The sequence below is a fragment of the Ceratotherium simum genome, chromosome 5 (assembly GCF_057802395.1).
Source record: "Ceratotherium simum simum isolate JZ-2026a chromosome 5, ASM5780239v1, whole genome shotgun sequence".
Taxonomy (NCBI): domain Eukaryota; kingdom Metazoa; phylum Chordata; class Mammalia; order Perissodactyla; family Rhinocerotidae; genus Ceratotherium; species Ceratotherium simum.
The window spans coordinates 49,355,100-49,374,779 of NC_141904.1; the positions used below are offsets into that span (position 1 = coordinate 49,355,100).

Here is a 19,680-nt window from a genome sequence, read left to right on the forward strand (position 1 = left end):
TCATTAGGGAAAGGATGAACTAGAAAAAATATCCACCAGCCACTAAGGAGGAAAACAAGCTTCTATCTCAAGATAATGTGAATTTGAAACTTACACTAACCACTTAGTCTAGGAACCCCATGCCAAATTAACATAAGACTTGGTCCTAAATTTGGCAGGTCCTCTGCAGTGCTTTAAAGAGCAAATTCTCAACCTAGGCCAACAGGATTCCCAGATAAAGTTCCACTGAAGGAGAGGTGACAGGCCAAAATTCGAACACACAAAGAAACAAAACACAATTAAGTATTTTCACATCAACAGACAAAACAAACAGCAAGATTAGAATCCTAACAGTTTCAGATAATAGAAAAAATATGATAAGGCTTCTAAAATTAGAATATATAAAATGATTACAAACACTACAAAGAGAGAAAGATTTGAAAAATACATACATATAACTCCTAGAACAAATAACATCCAATGAAAGTAAAAGTACAATTGTCAGGATATACGGGAGATTAGACAACTAGACAGAGAAGAATAAAAGTTAAAATTTCTTAGAAACTGTAAAGGATATAAATCCTCAGCTTCAAGAAACATATCAGTTCTGAGGAATATATTAGAAATATCTAAAATAACCTACACTTAGACACACTACACCACACTGGTGGTCTAGTGGTTAAGATATAGCACTCTCATCACTGCAGCCCGAGTTTCATTTCCCCGTCAGGGAACCACACCACCTGTCTGTCAGCTGTCATACTGTGGTAACTGTGTGTTGCTGTGATGCTAGAAGCTATGTCATTGGTATTTCAAATACCAGCAGGGTCACCCATGGTGGACAAGTTTCAGCGAAGCTTCCAGACTAACACAGACTAGGAAGAAGGACCTGGCCAATCACTTCCGAGAAAACTGGCCATGAAAACCCTGTGAATAGCAGTAGAGCATTGTCTGATATAGCACTGAAAGTGAGAGGACGGCGCAAAAAACAAAAACAAAAACCAGGCAGGGTTTCATTCTGCTGTTCACAGGGTGGCTAGCAGTTGAAATCAACTCAATGGCACTAACGACAAAAAAGACACACTATATAGTACAACTGCATAAGAGCAAAAACAGAGAGATCTTAAAAGCAACCAGAAAAAAAAGAGTACTTAAAAAACCCAACAACTATACTGATAAAATTTCTCAACATCAGTAATCTCAGTAAGTTAAAAAGAATATTAAAACATGTTCTTAGGTCAACCCCAGTGGTCTAGCGGTTAAGTTTGGCATGCTCTGCTTCAGTCGCCCGGGGTTCAGTTCCCAGGCACAGAACTACACCACTTGTCTATCAGTGGCCACACTGTGACAGCGGCCCACATACAAAATACAGGAAGACTGGCAACAGATGTTAGCTCAGGGTGAATCTTCCTCAGAAAAAAAAAAAAAAGTTCTTCACTTAATGCAATAAAATTAAAAATTTATAATAAGAAATAACCAATCATTCCAAGTGTCTTTTGAAATAATAATGCAAGGACTGACGATGAAATCAAAATAGAAATTAGAAAATGTTTTAAAACTAAAGGATAATGGGCCGGCCCTGTGGCTTGGTGGTTGAGTGCGCGCGCTCGGATGCTGGTGGCCCGGGTTCGGATCCCGGGCGCGCACCGAGGCACCGCTTCTCCGTCCATCCTGAGGCCGAGTCCCACATACAGCAACTAGAAGGATGTGCAGCTATGACATGCAACTATCTACTGGGGCTTTGGGGGGAAAAATAAATAAATAAAATCTTTAAAACTAAAGGATAATGAAAATGTTACATATCAAAATGTATGAACCACAGCTGGAAATGCATATGTTTAAAAGAAAAAAAAAAAAAGAATCCTGACCCCTACCCTCACATAATACACCAAGATCAATTCTGGATGGATTATAGTTATAAATGTGAAAGATAAAACAATAAAGCTTCTAGAAGAAAACACAGTAGAATACATTTATGACTTTAGAGTAGGCAAAGATTTCTTTAAAAGGGCACAAAAAGCATTAACCACAAAGAAAAATTTTTATAAATTAGTCTATGTCAGAGATTGGCAAACTATGGCCCACAGGCCAAATCAAGCCTGCTTCCGTTTTTGTAAATTTAAGTTTTATTGGAATAACGCCATGCTCACTGCCTGTGGCTACTTTCACACAACAACAGCAAAGATGAGAAGTTGCAGCAGAGACCATATATTTACTATCTGGCCTTTTACAGATATTAAAGATAAAAATATTTACTACCTGGCCTTTTACAGAAAAAGTTTACTGATCTCTACTCTATATTACAATTAAGAACCTCTGTTCATCAAAAGACATCATCATGGGGCTGGCCTGGTAGCATAGCGGTTAAGTGCTCATGCTCTGCCGCGGTAGCCCGAGGATTCCCAGGTTCAGATCCCGGGCGCGCACCAACGCACAGCTTGTCAAGCCATGATGTGGCGGCGTCCCACATAAAGCAGAGGAAGATGGGCACGGATGTTAGCCCAGGGCCAATCTTCCTCGGCAAAAAGAGGAGGATTGGTGTCAGATGTTAGCTCAGGGCTGATCTTCCTCACAAAAAAAAAAAGACATCATCACAAGAGTAAAAAGATAAGCCACTTATCTGCAATCAACATTTCTGACACAGGACCCATATCCAGAATACATAAGAAAAACTCCTTAAAAAAAAAAAGAGAAAGATAGATGGCTGAATGAAAAAAAGTGGGCAGGGCCGGCCCCGTGGCTTAGCAGTTAGGTGCGCGTGCTCCACTACTGGCAGCCCGGGTTTGGGTCCCAGGCGCGCACCAACGCACCGCTTCTCCGGCCATGCTGAGGCCGCGTCCCACATACAGCAACTAGGAGGATGTGCAACTATGACATACAACTATCTACTGGGGCTTTGGGGGACAAAAGGAGGAGGATTGGCAATAGATGTTAGCTCAGAGCCAGTCTTCCTCAGCAAAAAGAAGAGGATTGACATGGATGTTAGCTCAGGGCTGATCTTCCTCACCAAAAACAAAGTGGGCAAAAGATCTGAATATGCACTTCATAAAGAGAATATCCAAATGGTCAATAAATATGAAAGGGTGCTCAACTTCATCAGTCGTCAGCAACTAAAAAACTAAGCAATATCACCACAAATCCACCAAAAAACTAAAATAAAAAAGAAAACTTCCAAGCATTGGTGAGAAAGTAGAGAATTAGAATCTGTACATTCCTTGTGGGAGTATCGATTGGTACAATCACTCTGTAAAACTGGCAGTATCTACTAAAGCTGAACATGCATACCCTACAACCCAGCAATTACACTCCTAGGAATATAACTAACAGAACTACCTATATTTATTGAAAAATATAAACAAAAATATTCATAGCAGCACTACTGAGAATAGCACTAAACTAGAAATTACCCCAGAAGTCCATCAATGTTAGAATAGATAAATAAATTGTGGAATATTCCCATAATGGAATACTATACAGCAAGGGCTGCCAAATTACCAGCAAGCTGCCCATTTTTAAAAATATATTTTTATTTGCACATAGTTACACCTACTCATTTAGGTATTATCTTTGGCTGCTTTTGTGCTACAACACAGTTGAACAGTTGTGACAGAGTCTCTATGGCCTGCAAGCCTGAAATATTTACCATCTGTCCCTTCAACGGCAATCAGAATGAACAAATTACAACTAAAAGTAATAACATGGAAGAATTTTATAAATGTATGCTTCAAAAATCTAAGTCATGGGGCCGGCCCGGTGGCGTAGCAGTTAAGTTCACGTGCTCTGCTTCAGCAGCCCGGGGTTCACAGGTTCGGATCCCGGGCGAGGACCAACGCACCACTTGTCAAGCCATGCTGTGGCGGTGTCCCATGTAAAGCAGAGGAAGATGGACACGCATGTTAGCCCAGGGCCCACCTTCCTCAGCAAAAAGAGGACTGGCAATGGACGTTAGCTCAGGGCTAATCTTCCTCACAAAAAAAAAACAGTAAGTCACGAATGGCAAAGACAGGCTAAACTATTTCAAATTTCAAATTAATTAAAGAGGGCCGGCCCCGTGGCTTAGCAGTTAAGTGCTCGCGCTCCGCTGCTGGCGGCCCGGGTTCGGATCCCGGGCGCGCACCGACACACCACTTCTCCGGCCATGCTGAGGCCGTGTCCCACGTACAGCAACCAGAAGTATGTGCAGCTATGACATACAACTATCTACTGGAGCTTTGGGGGAAAAAAATAAATAAATAAAATTTTAAAAAAATTTTAATTAAAGGGACAAAACTAAATAAAATGCGTGATCTTGGTTTGGATCTTATAAAGGACATTTTTGAGACAACTGGTGAAACATGAAGACAGATTATATAGTAGGATGGTATTTTATCAACGTTAAATTTCCTCAATTTGACCACTGGATTTGTAAGATAATGTCCTTGTTTTAAGGAGACCCATGCTGTAGTCTCTGAAGTCTCTACAGCTACACCCTCCCTGCTAGACTGGAGCCCATGGACACCAGAACTTCTCAAGAGACTTCAAGAGTGCCATACTATCCCTGTGGTGACTAAGACTGGTGCTTCATCCCCAGAAGTCCTTTTGTTCTTGCTCCTCAGACCTACACACTAAACTTGGCTTTCTCCCTCCCCTATTCCAGAAAGTCCTAAAATTTAGCATGATTTTGGCAAAACAATACCATTCTCAGATACAGATTATAAAATACTCAAAGTTGGAGGCACTATAATGTTCACTGAATCCAAGAGTTTTCTAATGTTTCTTTGCCACAGAACTCTTTTAGGAGCAGAAAGCTCAAAAAGAAGTTTATAAGGAAAAACTGTTCAAAGTGAAAAACTTCAAGACAACCAATTCCTCTTAGACCTCCCCGTTTATTCTTGCCCTCCCTCCTCTCACCCACTCAGGTATTCTGTAAGGAACAATCATAAAACCAATGATCAGGTCCAATTCCTTTTTCTGACAGCTGTAAGCTTCTTATTAACTTCCTTTTCTCTAACTTAGGGCACAGCATGGTTTATCGAATCAAATGAAGAAAACAAATCATTGACCTGACAGTCCTCCAACTCCCACTCTTTCCATTACACCCAACTGAGCAAGTTCATGAGAATCCCTGTGACGAGGTCAGTCACACTTACTAGGTAGAAATTCCAAAGTGCAGAGAGACATAGCCTATGGACTGTGACTCATCTAAAATGTCCCAAAATGGTACTACCCGGTTCAATCACACCACCACGTTTGTTAGAACTAGCTTTGACAACAAATTTTATCCTCTCAACGTATTTCTATGTATTTCACCAAACATATATATAAAAATCTGATATAAATCACTGTGACAATTTGAAAATAAATCCCCCAAAATTTAATGCTAGTCCACTGAAAACAGAAGTATCCATCCCCTCCATGTATCTCCTTTTGAGGAGTAATAATCATTTCACTAAGTTCCGACAGTTGCTTTAAAATTAGTCAGTACTGTGCTTTACAGTTTTGTAGGTATTTTAAGAAAAGGTCAATCTCACCAAGTAAATATGGTTCAGTTCTCTAGCTTATTTCATTAACAGCCTTCCACTCTTCCTGTCTGACACAGTTACCAACATCACAGCAAAGGTGGGTCAATCAATAAATACATACTAAACACTGGCAGTGAGTGAGAAGGTAAAGCAAGTCTTATCAGTATTCAATTGATAAAATCTGGCTTCAATTCAAAGGGCACTACAACATTTTGTTAGTCCTCAGGTTCAGTCACTACAGCTGTTGCTTACATAAAATACACTGTCGCTCAGACATGAACTGAGGAGAGACAGAAGACACAGCTCTTTGGAGCCTTCCTTAAGAGCTAGAGATGATGGCAAACTAGTATAATAAATGTTTAAGTCGTATGTCTGCCTTACATCTACATTTTTACTTTTACTAAGAAAACTTTTACTAGGACAAGCCAGCAATCTATATTCCATGTCCTTAAATAGTACATACTACTTCTAATTTCTCAAAGAGCTTTCATTATCACACATTGTGATTCTCACAACTATGCCACGGGATCAGTAGGGCAAGAAACACTTTCCCAGAAATGGTGGGATAGGTCAAAGTGTCTTCCAACAAGATCACAGAGTGCTAGGACACAGCTATTTAACTCCTAAGCCCAGGGCTCTTTCTGTAACACCTGGTTCCAGAAACTGATTGGAGGTGATTCAGTATGCTACAGTATTTCAATTTAAGAAATGAATGAGGGCCAGCCCCGTGGCTTAGCGGTTAAGTGCGCTCCGCTGCTGGCGGCCTGGGCTCAGATCCGGGCAAGCACCGACGCACCGCTTTTCCAGCCATGCTGAGGCCGCGACCCACATACAGCAACTAGAAGGATGTGCAACTATGACATACAACTATCTACTGGGGCTTTGGGGGGAAAAAATAAATGAATAAAATCTTTATTTTTTAATTAATTAATTAATTTATTTATTTTTTGTGAGGAAGATCAGCTCTGAGCTAACAGTCATGCTAATCCTCCTCTTTTTGCTGAGGAAGATGGGCTCTGAGCTAATATCTATTGCCAATCCTCCTCCTTTTGTTTTCCCCAAAGCCCCAGGAGATAGTTGTATGTCATAGCTGCACATCCTTCTAGTCGCTGTATGTGGGATGCGGCCTCAGCATGGCCGGAGAAGCGGTGCGTCGGTGTGCACCTGGGATCCGAACCTGGGCCACCAGCAGCGGAGCACGCGCACTTAACTGCTAAGCCACAGGGCCAGCCCAATAAATAAAATCTTTAAAAAAAATAAATAAATAAGAAATGAATGAGCTTTACTTTAGGTAAAATCAACTGCTTTTAAACTCTACTGAGACTCTGAATTGAAGTCAGATTAAAGAGACCCATGTTTCATCTCTGATCTCCAAAACCTAAAATGATGCTTTAAAAAAAAGTTTTAGGAATTATGCTAGGCTAAGTATCCAGACCAACCCTCTAGCTGCAAAAAAAATCTAAAAATGCTGGATAAAACACACAAAATACCCTCTAACAAAAGTAAAAGATGAAATCTTTGTCAGATAACTGGCTGACCATGAAGGTAACAGAACAGGGACATCAATGACAACACATGACAAAGAATATAGTCTTTGCAAAAGCAGTTTGGAAAACTCAGTAAACAAATGACTGCAGCCTTCATCAAGCAACAACAGCAATCCTTGGGGAGAGAGGAGAATCTCATTACCAGAGTTAGCACACTACAATACTCAAACTGTCCTGTTCTCAATAAAAAATTACACATCATACAAAGAAATAGGAAAGTATGGCTCATTCACAGGGGGAAAAAAGAAATTGATAGAAACCATCACAGAGAAAAGAATAAACGAAAATGAACAGAGTCTAAGGGATATAAGGACACCACCAAATTTACGAATATACACATTATGGGAGTCCCAGAAAAGAGAAAGGAACAAAAATACACAAAGAAATTATGAACAAAACTTTCCAAAGTTGATTAAAGACACGAATCTATACATCTAAGAAGTTCAACAAACTCCAAGCAGGATAATCTCAAAGAGATCCACACCAAGACTCATTATAATCAAATTGTCAAAAAAACAGAGAGAGAATCTTAAAAGCAGCAAGAGAGAAGTGACTCATCATATACAAAGGACTCTCAGTAAGATTAACAGCCCATTTCTATTCAGAAACCATGGAGGCCAGAAGGCAATGAGAGGATATATTTAAAGTGCTGAAAGAAAAATAACCTATCAATCAAAAAATCTGTATCCTGCAAAACCGTCCTTCAAACATGGAGATGAAAAGATGCTCCACATCAGATGTTAGGGAAATGCAAATTAAAACAATGAGATATCACTATACATCTATCAGAATGGCAAAAATCCAGAACACTGATCACACCAAATGCTGGTGAGGAATGGAATATTATTCAGTGCTAAAAAGATACGAGCTGGCAAGCAATGAAAAGACATGGAGGAACTTTAAATGCTATTATTAAGTGAAAGTAGCCAACCCGAAAAAACTACATAGTATATATTCCAATTATATGACACTCTGGAAAAGTTAAAACCATAGAGATAATAAAAGGATCCATGGTTGTCAGGGGTTAGTAGGGGAGAAAGGAATGAATAGGCAGAGCAGAGGATTTTTAGGGCAGTGAAACTATCCTGTGTGATACTATAATGGTAGATACACGTCATTACACATTTATGAAAACCTGAAAATGTAAAAAACAAAAAACAAAAAAAAAAATGTACAACACCAAGAATGAACCCTACTGTAAACTATAGACTTTGGATGATAACGATGTGTCAAAGTCAGTCCATTAATTCCAACAAATGTACCACTCTGATGCGGGATTTTGATAATGGGGGAGGCTAAGCCCCATATGTGAGGGGAGGCAGGGGGTATATGAGAAATCTCTGTACCTTCCACTCAATTTTGCTGTGAACCTAAGACTGCTCTAAAACATGATAAGAGAATATTATGAACTTTATGTTAACTTCAATTTAAATGAAACTGACAAATTTCTTGAAAAATCCAACTCACCAAAATGACATAAGAAACAGAATCTAATCCTTGTATCTATTAAAGAAATTGAATTGGTTACTAAAACCTTCCCAAAAAGAAAACTCCAGCCCCAAATGATTTCACTAGTGAATTCTATCAAATATTCAAGGAAAAAATAACTCAATCTTAAGAAAATTTTTATACCAGCAAATCAAACCCCATAATATACAAAAAGGATAATACATCATGATCAAGTAGGGTTTATCCTGGAATTCCAGGTTGATTAACTGAAAATCAATGAATGAATGAAATTCCCCATATTAACAGAATAAAGCAGAAAAATCTTTTGATCATCTGGAAAGATGCAGGAAAAGCACATGACAAAATTCAACAGTCATTCACAATAAAAGCTCTCAGCCAACTAGGAACAGTAGATAACTTCCACAATCTGAATTAAGGTCATATACAAAAAACCTACAGCTAACATCATACCTAATAGTGCAAAACTGAATGTTTTTCCACTAAGAACAAGAGTAAGGTTAGAGGCGCTGGCCCCATGGCCCAGTGGTTAAGTTCGGCGTGCTCCACTTCCACAGCCTGGGTTCGGTTGCCGGGCGCTGACCTACACCACTCATCGGTGGCCATGCTGTGGCAGCAACCCACATACAAAATAGAGGAAGACTGGCACAGATGCTAGCTCAAGGCGAATCTTCATCAAGCAAAAAGAAGAAGATTGGCGACAGATGTTAGCTCAGGGCAAATCTTCCTCAGCAAAAAATAAAAAAATAAATAAGGCTGGAATTCCTGCCTTAACCATTTCTATTCAACATTGAGTCAGAGGTGCTACCCAGTGCAATGAGGCAAGAAAAAGAAATAAAAAAGCATAAAGATGAGAAAAAAAGAAAACATCATAAATTTATAGTAATCAAATATTTGGTATTAGCAGAAAGATGGACATTTAGATCAATAGGAGAAAACAGAATCCCAGTATAGACCCACACACATCTGGTCAACTGATTTTCAACAAACGTGCCAAGGCAACTGAAAGGAGAAAGAACATCTTTCCAACAAACGGTGGCTCTAAAATAATTGGGTATGCACAACAAAAAGAAGAGAACCTCAGGGCCTGCCTGGTGGCACAGTGGTTAAGTTCACACACTCCGCTTCAGCAGCCTGGGGTTCACAGGTTCAGACCCTGGGCGTGGACCTACACATCGCTCATCAAGCCATGCTGTGGCAGTGTCCCACATACAAAATAGAGGAAGACTGACACAGATGTAAACTCAAGGACAATCTTCCTCAAGCAAAAAGAGGAAGATTGGCAACAGATGTTAGCTCAGGGCCAATACTCCTTACCAAAAGAAACAAAAAAAAAGAGAACCTCAGCCCTTAACTTACACCATACATAAAAATTAACCCAAAATATATGAAACCTAAACCTATAAAACTTCTAGAAGAAACTATAGGAAACTGTCTGTTACTTTGGGGTATGTAAAGGTTACTTGGAACACAAAAAGCACAAACCATAAAAATCAATAATATGGACTTCACCAAAATTCAAAACTTTTGCTCTTGGAATGATACTGATAAGAAAAAAAGTCAAATCACAAACTGGGAAGAAATATTTGCAAAATATATATATGTCATAAAGAATGTGTATCCAGAATTATATAAGGAATTTTTTAAATTTAATAAAAAAACAAACAACTATGCAGAAAAGAAGTAACATTGTTTGCCTCAGAATTTGACTCTCAAGAGTATTCCTAGTGAACAACTAACTGAGAAGAAGGGTGGTTCACTGTGCCTAGACTGTTTGTTCAAACAATGTGGTTTATACTTCCCTTCTGGGAGTCTGGAATTTTAATATGTGCTAGGCAAGATGTACCAGCCCCCAGGCAAAACCTTGGGCGTGAGTCTCTAATGGGCTTCCACGAGCAGAAATGCTGCCACATTTTCATTGCTGGGGGAAGAGTGCACTTTGTGTGACCCCCTCATGTGAGGGAGAGAACATAAGGAAGCCTGTAGCATGGATTCCTCCAGACTACACCTGTGTCAAGCATTCTTCCCCTGTGATCAGGCAATGTATACTTACTACCCTGCTGTAACAAATCTTAGTTGTGAGTATAACTATACGCTGAGTTCCATGAGTCCTTCTAGTAAATCTCTGAACGTGGGGGTGGTCTTGGGTACCAAATAAAAAAATTATCTGAATAGGCAACTCACAAAAGAAGATGTGCAAATGGTCAATAAGCACATAAAAAAATGTTTAACACATCCTTAGTCATTATGAAAATGCAAAACAAAAGTAAGAGATTCCACTAGATTCCCATCAGAATGGATAAAATTATGAAGACTAATCATACCAACTCCTGACAAGAATGCAAAGGAACTAGAACTCTCAGATACTGCTGGAAGGTATATAAAATGATGCAACCACTTGAGAGAACAGTTTGACAGTTTCTTAAAAAGTTAAATTTACTAACCCTACGACTCAAGCATTCTACTCCTAGGTATTTACTCAGGAGAAATGAAAACATGTCCGGGCCAGCCCCGTGGCTTGGTGGTTAAGTGCGCGCGCTCTGATGCTGGTGGCCCGGGTTCGGATCCCGGGTGCGCACCGAGGCACCACTTCTCCGTCCATCCTGAGGCCGAGTCCCACATACAGCAACTAGAAGGATGTGCAGCTATGACATACAACTATCTACTGGGGCTTTGGGGGGGAAAATAAATAAAATAAAATCTTTAAAAAAAAAAAAAAAAAAGAAAGAAAACATGTCCATAAAAAGACTTGTACACTAACACTGATAGCAGCTTTACTTATTTATAAAGCTGGAAATAACCCAAATTCCCATCAAACAGTGAAAGGATAAATAAATTGTGGTTTATCTATATAACGGAATACTAATCAACAATAAAAAGGAATAAATTATTGATATATGAACAACACAGATAATAAATATCTCAAAATCCGTATGTTGAGTGAAAGAAGCGAGGCAAAAAAAGAATATATACTGTGTGATTCCATTTATATAAATTTCATTAAACTATAAATCAATCTGTAGTGTCAAAGGTTGCCAGGGAACACGGGTGGAAGGGAGATGGATTACAAGGAAACTTTCGGGGGTGATGGAAATATTCATTATCTTTAACTCATCATATTTTAAACATGTACCATTTATTGTACCTCAAGCATACCTCAATAAAGTTGGAGGGGGAAACATAGGAAAAGAAAGAGGAAATGTAAAAAAACAGTAAAAGTAAGAAAAACAAGTAAAAAATAAATAAAACATCATCCAAGTAAATGAGAAATACGATGCCAGTGAACTGAGGTTTCTACTTGTGAATCCATATGTGGTATGGATGGGACTACAGGCCTGTCATTAACATTGGTCATAGAGTTTTCTGGAGCCCTGGTCAACACCTGGTCCAGCATGCCACATCTGGCAGACAGGTCCAGGCCTCCAACACAAAGCCCATACTCTGCAGGCCACTGAGCTCTTAACTGGTCATGCTAGATCATCTAGGTCCACTGCCCTTGCAGGTGAATTACAAAGTCCAGAAGCTGACTAGATTTTTCAGAGACTTATTCTTTTTTCTCCAGTAATTTGTCTTATCTACAGGTATATGGCCGGACAGTTCAGCTGGACCATCGACCTCATTTTGGCTCAATTTGTTTTTTAATGTTTGCAAATATTTCCTCCATGGCTCACAACACAAAAGAATACAATGACTCCATTCACATAAAATTCAAAGAAGAAAAACTACACTATATTGTTCAGAGACACATACAAACATGGTAATACATATAAAGAAAAGCAAAGAAAAGACCAAAACTGGGGGAAAGAAGGGGTTTCTGATTGGGGAAGAAACACACAAGAGTTTCTGGATTGTTGTTCACGTTCTATTTCTGACCTGGATTGCGATTAAATGGGTATCCTCTTTGTAGTTATTATGTCACCATTTATTTTATTCATTTTCTGTATGTTACATTTTAAAATAAGAAGCTTTAAAAGAATGAAACTAAATCATTGCTCCACAAAGTAAATGTCCCACACCATTTCACTTAAATGGCTGCTTGCATTCCACTTGCATCAGACAGACTTCTAAGCTACAAACCTCAAGGGCTAATTTCCAATACATATACAACACTCATGTTCTTCTTTCTAGTCCCATGTTCCCAAAGACAGTCTTTCCACTCTGAAATTTATAGAATGGCAGAGTGTAAGTCAGCTCATAGCTGCAAATTAATGATGATTAATTTGTTTAAGTGCAATGACAAGTTGAAAATTTTGAACATCTCATGAACATATTTAAAATCTTCAGCTACTTTAGACTCTGACTTGACCTTCTAGTAGTCTTCTAGGTCTTAGAGGTTTGCTGTTTCTAAACACAGATGCTTATATCTATTTAAAAAGGCAGAATATAAAACTGGCTCTATCCTATCATTACCGTTATGCTTATGTTATATGCATATGTAATAAGCCTTAAAGGGATTATGGAAAAATGAGAATTTTTACTTGTGGTGGAGGTAAAAACACTTTTTTCTTGTTTCAATTCATATTATGTTTGCCTATGCATATATTTTTAGCCTTATGAAATACTTTTTTTTTTTTTGGGTGAGGAAGATTGACCCTGAGCTAACATCCATTGACAATCTTCCTCTTTTTGCTGAGGAAGATTAGCCCTGAGCTAACATCCGTACCCACCCTCCTCTATTTTGTATATGGGATGCTGCCACAGCATGGCTTGACGAGCGGTGCGTAGGTCCACGCCCAGGATCCAAACCAGCAAACCCCAGGGCCACCAAAGCAGAGCGTGCCAACTTAACCACTACGCCACCGGGCTGGCACCATGAAATACTTTTTTTTACCCTAAATCTTTCTAATTTCTCAGTTACCATTAGACAGAACATACTCTATGTTGAGCCAGCTGTTTAATATCCAGTATAAGTTAGGAAGTTAGTATATAAAGTTCTACTTTGATTAAAAAAAGAATCAGCCCAAGTAGTGAATTCTTATACCAGTACTATCTATTCAGGAAAAAAACTTTTTAAGGTAAATAGCTTACATGTTTCACTAAAACATCCTTTGCTTTGTCTCTCTCATCCACTTTTGTTTTTTACACCATTACACATTGTATCAATCTCTTTCATTTGGGAAAATGCTAAACACTATTTTGAGAGGAAGAGGAGTACATCTGGTCCCACTGGCACTAAGCCATAAATTATTTTTAATTATGGCTTATGTATAAAAATATTCTTCCCTAATCTTTAAAATCTGGGGAAAAAAATAATGGTTTAGTTCCCAGGAGTTAAATATCCCACAAATAAAGCCCCCTGTAAATACTATTTTTTAAGACACTCATACAATCCTAATTAAGAATATCAATATAAGGTGAATCATATTATATAAAATACTTTATATAATGTTATGTGTAAATTTTATTCTAAATGATGTTATACTTGATAAAGTGCAACCTGTATATATTATATGATAGTGTTTTTTTTTTTTTTTTTTTTTTTTAATTTATTTATTTTTCCCCTAAAGCCCCAAGCGATAGTTGTAAGTCATAGTTGCACATTCTTCTAGTTGTTGTATGTGGGACGCGGCCTCAGCATGGCCGGAGAAGCAGTGCGTCTGTGTGCGCCCGGGATCCGAACCCGGGCAGCCTGCATCGCAGCGCACGCACTTAACCGCTAAGCCACGGGGCCGGCCCTATATGATAGTGTTTTAAATGATGAAAATTTCAACCAGTTCCTGATTTGATAATTCTAATCTGGTTCATTATACAAGAGAACAGGAAATAAACACTCAAGTATTTAGAAGTAAAGGAACACAGAGCTTTCAAATGATTCAGAAAATATATACACAGTCATGCGCCGCATAACAACATTTTGGTCAACGACGGACCGTGTATACGACAGTGGTTCCATAAGATTAGTACCATACAGCCTAAGTGTGTAGTAGGCTATAGGTTTATGTAAGGGCACTTTATGAGTACAACGAAGAAATTGCCTAACATGGGCCGGCCCCGTGGCTTAGCAGTTAAGTGCGTGCCCTCCACTGCTGGCGGCCCGGGTTCGGATCCCGAGTGCACACCAACGCACCGCTTCTCCGGCCATGCTGAGGCCGCGTCCCACATGCAGCAACTAGAAGGATGTGCAGCTATGACATACAACTATCTACTGGGGCTTTGGGGGGAAAAAAAAGAAATTGCCTAACAATGCATTTCTCAGAATATATTCCTGTCATTAAGTGACACATGACTGTATATACACACAAAGAAAAAGAATGAGAAAGCAAATGTGGTAAAATGTTAATAATTGGGTATTCTGAACGAAGAAGGGAAAATGAAAGTCCTTTGTACTATTTTAGCAAATTTTTACTTTTAATTCATTTTAAACGTATAAAAGTTACCCAAAAAACCTCAGTCACATAGTTCAGAAAAATGAAATATACTCATTATCCAGTTAAGTAGTTCTCATTAGGAAAAAATGAGCATGTACCTCCAATACCTAAAAACTTATTTATAAATGTACTTACTAAAATGCTAATACATTACATATATATAACATAAATCACACATTAAAAAGTAGGTATTCTAAAAGGATAAGCTAAAAAATAAGTCCAAATAGAAGGAACAATCTTGCTCTACAACTGTGAATTCAACCAGTACCCAATAACTCCCAAAACTCTTTCTCTAATTCAACCTTTTCTCTAGAACTCCAGGTCTCATCTCCTACTACTTATGGGATTTCTAAAATTGAGGTGCCTATAGGAGAGCAAACCTCAACACAGTTAGACTAAACTGAGTACCTTTCTCCAGAAACCTGCTTTTACTCTGGCTTTCCCCTTAGTGCTAAAGGTATCTGATTGCTCAGTACAGTCATCCTAGTCAATTCGTTCTCATTCCAGCCCCACAACACCCCCCACCCCACCTCGCATGCAAAATCACAAAGTTCTACTCCCTTAAACTCTTTCAATTCCTTTCTGTCCTCTTTGAATCCACTGCTTCCTCCATGGGCCATCATCACAGTTCACTTGGATTATGAGCAGCTTCTTCATGGAGAGCTAGATTTCAAAGCCTCCAATCTCAACAGCTTCCAATGCATTCTTCACATTGAAGCCTGTGGGACTATGCTAAAACTCAAAATTGACTAAGCCACCTTCCACTCTCTCCCTTGTTATGGTTCCCCATCACTTTCAAGATAAAAGCCACACTTCTAGCATGGTAAACTTGTCCTTTTATGACTGATTCTGGCCTATCCCTCTGTCTATTGTCCTCAGTTCTAACCTCGTTGAACTATCTGCAACTACCTTAAAGTACCAAATTTTCTCAGGCCTTTATGCTTTTACATGTTGCTATCACTGCCTGAAAATCCCATCCTCCAGCATTTCCTTGCAGAACTCACACTCAACTTTCAGGACTCAGTGCAAATGATCTTCCTCCTGGAAAACATTTCCTGAGATCAGGAAAGCAGAAGGCTCTATTCATACAGCTCACTAGAGGGTGAGCCCCCTGAGGACAAACAATACACTGTATTACTCTGAATTCTCAGAACTTGATACATAATCAAATGCTTAATATTTGCTGAGCTCAACTCAGTTGAGGAAAAATACACCTTTTAATAAACGTTGCTGGGATAACCAGAGAATCATACGGAAAAAGATAAAACTGGATCCACTGCTCAGACTGAATACCAAGATAAATTCTAAATGGATGGGAGAGTTAAATGTGAAAAATAAAACCATACAAATACTAGAACATGACTGAATTCCGTTATTACTTACAAGCGGAGAGAGCTTCCTAACATGAGTCAAAAAAACATCAATATATTTGACTAAATAAAAATAAACTTCTGGATGGCAAAATACCATAAGCAAAGTAAACACTTTTTAGATTTAAAAAAAGGTCTACTGATAATAAATTCAGTGGAGGCAGCAAACAGCAGACTGGAAACTGCAAAAATCCAAATTGGAGAACTGGAAGACAAACCTTACGAGGAAAGATGAGAGGTTGTTCCTGAGAATTTCCTATTTGTACAGAATTCAAAAACTTTTTGTATAAAGGAGTAGAGGATAGCAGAGAAAACAAATAGACTGAATGTTTCCTGAGCTAAATAAACATAATTGAGTCTTCAGATCATGACTTATCACAACTAGACATATTTCTGAATTTCAAAGATCAAGAAAAAGTTTCAAAGATCAGTATAAAAAAGGAGGAAATCAACAGGTGGTATCAGATTTTTCTCTACAAAATCAAATGTTAAAGAAAGAACAAAACCCACATATTTTAAAAGGAAATAAAGCATAACCCAGTATTTCTATACCAAGCCAAACTATCAGTCAAAATATCAACTGCAAGAACAGAATTATCTTCCCACACAAGCTCAAAAGAAAACCACCTACAAAATATAAAAATTCCATGAAACAGCATTCTAACCACCACAACTGAATCAGAAGAATGGAGAAGACTCAGTACAGTAGAGACTATAAGGAAACTCAATAGAGTAAAATGTTAACAGTTAACTCTACGTAGTAATTGTTGTGAGGTTTAATGCACATGTTAAATGACTCCTGAAAGAGAAGATTCCCACAGTTAAAAGACAATAATATTCTGCAGCTAAAATTCTGTTGACGTTCCTTTTTTTTTTTTTTTCCTATAGGATAGCAGCAGCAAAAGAAAGAGTACAAAGATTGAGGATGCCCAAGTGTTGCAAGCTGATATACTTACAGGGAGTTTGGTGAAGGCCGGGTTGGTGACGTGCTTCCCAAAGGCATCTTCCTGGAACTGGAGAAGCTGCACCACCAGCCCAGCCAGCGTTTTATTGGTAGGAGCATCTGCATGAACATACTGCAAGATAAAGACAGGGACTCAGAAACTGGGACAATCATGCAGAAGAGAATCTTCCCTTACTTCCTAGCACCTACTAAGCACTGGCACAGTGGTAGATTTATAAATGTCTGAGACGCTCTCTGCTGTAAAGGAGCTTACAAAAACAAATATGGGGTGGTGGGGAGGGATAGATAATATGTCTCTTTAGTTTACAGATCTTCAGAACGAGAGATACCATGCCCAAAAAATCAAACCTAAGTCATCTCATCTGCACCTGGACCTAAATTAGATGGTGAGATCCTGGACTTCAAACTTGAGCCTGATGCTATAATGGGATGAGACCTACCGGCCAGTGTATTTTTTATGTGGGATGAACACAAATAATTTGCGACCAGAGAGCAGACTGTATTGTTTTTAAAACACGTACACAAATTCTCTGACATTCCTCTCATCAAGAGGTAGGGTCTATGCACTCTTCTATTGAATCAGGACCATCCTCAGTGACTCACTTATAACTCACTTATAAGCACAGAAGTGATGCTGTGTGACTTCTAATGATAAGTCAAAAAAGGTCATGTAGCTTCCATGTAGTTCTTTTGGGACACTTGCCTTTGGAGCCCTGAACTACAGTGAAGAAGTCCAACCACCCTGACAACGCCATACTTTGAGGAAGCCCAGGCTACATGGAGAGGCTACATGCAGACAATATGGCTGCCAGCCCCAGGTGACATCCCAGAAGACTGACAGTACAACCACCAGACACATGAGCAAAGATGGTTCTGGATGATTCTGGGCCCCAGCTGGTAAGTCACCCCAATCATCATATCTCCCCAGTCAAGTCCCCAGGTATCACGGAGCAGAGACAGTTGTCCCCAGTGTGCCCTGTCAAATTCCTGACACACAGAAACTGTAAGCATAATGAAACGGTTGTTTTATGCCATTAAGTTTTGAACATAATAAAATACTTGCTTTTATGCATGAAAAAAACCACGGGTACACTTAAAAATGGTTAAAATAGTAAATTTTACATTATTGTTTTTACCACAATAAAATTTTTTTTAAAAACAATATGTGGGGCCGGCCCTGTGGCTTAGCGGTTAAGTGCGCGCGCTCCGGTGCTGGCAGCCCCGGTTCGGATCCCGGGCGCGCACCGACGCACCACTTCTCCAGCCATGCTGAGGCTGCGTCCCACGTACAGCAACTAGAAGGATGTGCAGCTATGACATACAACTATCTACTGGGGGCTTTGGGGTGAAAATAAATAAATAAATAAATAAAAACAATATGTGAAAAGTTATCCACGCTGATGTGGATAATGTCAAAAGGGCAAATCAGTGGCAGATAGCAAGCTAGCTTCACAGAAAGGAAAGATAATTAGTACCATGATGGGGGGAAAGCATAAATTAGTAAGTTAAATTAAATGTAGAAGTTTAATTTGATATTAAATGTGCAATATCACTTTGAGAAGCCAGAACATTCAATAAATTTTTTAAACCTCCAATTTTTAGCAGGAAAAACATTTATACAGTACTTCCTTCAGTTTCACTAACGATAGCAAATAACTAAATTTTTCCTCCTGGAGCAAACCTCTTTCCCAGGACCATCCAACATTTCAAGATTAATGAATGTTTCTATTACAATAAACAATTTTTAAGTGATTTATATATGGCAAAATAATATTGGCTTCACAGTCTACCATTACTATACATTAACTTGAATGGCGCTCAATTCGTACTACTGCCAAAGATAGAGCATAATATAAAGGGACAATTCTTTTTAAAGCTTAGTATCCTCTCAAATTTTTATTTGTTCAGGTGCATTAGCTTTCCACTCTAAATGAAACAGCCAGCATATGCAGTTAACTTTGCTGAAGACTGGTATTTTGTTGGAATGCTTTATTTTACATGAAATCTTCTAGGCCAAAGGTTGGTAAAATCCAGCCAGCTGCCTGTTTCTGTGTGGCCCACAAGCTAAGAATGGTATCTGCACTTTTAAATGACTGGCAAAACATTTAAAAGAGTAATAATATTTCATGACACACGAATATTACATGAAATTCAAATTTCAGTGTCCATAAATAAAGTTTTATCAAAACACAGCACACTCATTCATGACACATTGTCTATGACTGCTTTGGTGCAACAGCAGAGTTGAGCACTTGCAACTTGGACTGTACCCCCCAGAAAGCCTAAAATATTTACTCTCTTGCCCTTCAGAGAAAAATCTGCTATTCCTGTTCCAGACCACTCCTTTTTATCCTTATAGAAAGTTTCCTTTTATATTAAGGGTGTTCTATAAAAACACATTTCTGTAGGGCCACAAAGTGAAACACATATGCCAGATATGAATCAAAAACTGGAAACAAGTTCATACAATTAAGCATATAAAAT

The 19,680-nt window shown here is 38.7% G+C and overlaps 1 protein-coding gene across 2 annotated transcripts in view; it reads right to left on the minus strand.

Annotated features, from left to right (window-relative positions):
• The window catches only part of SMARCC1 (SWI/SNF related BAF chromatin remodeling complex subunit C1), a 181,237-nt gene that overhangs the window by 153,790 nt on the left and 7,767 nt on the right, over positions 1–19,680 (minus strand). For both annotated transcript variants that reach the window (XM_014791534.2, XM_014791531.2), the window contains exon 2: positions 17,189–17,308. In XM_014791534.2, coding sequence (XP_014647020.2) covers positions 17,189–17,308 — 120 coding nt within the window. The remainder of the gene's footprint in view (positions 1–17,188; positions 17,309–19,680) is intronic.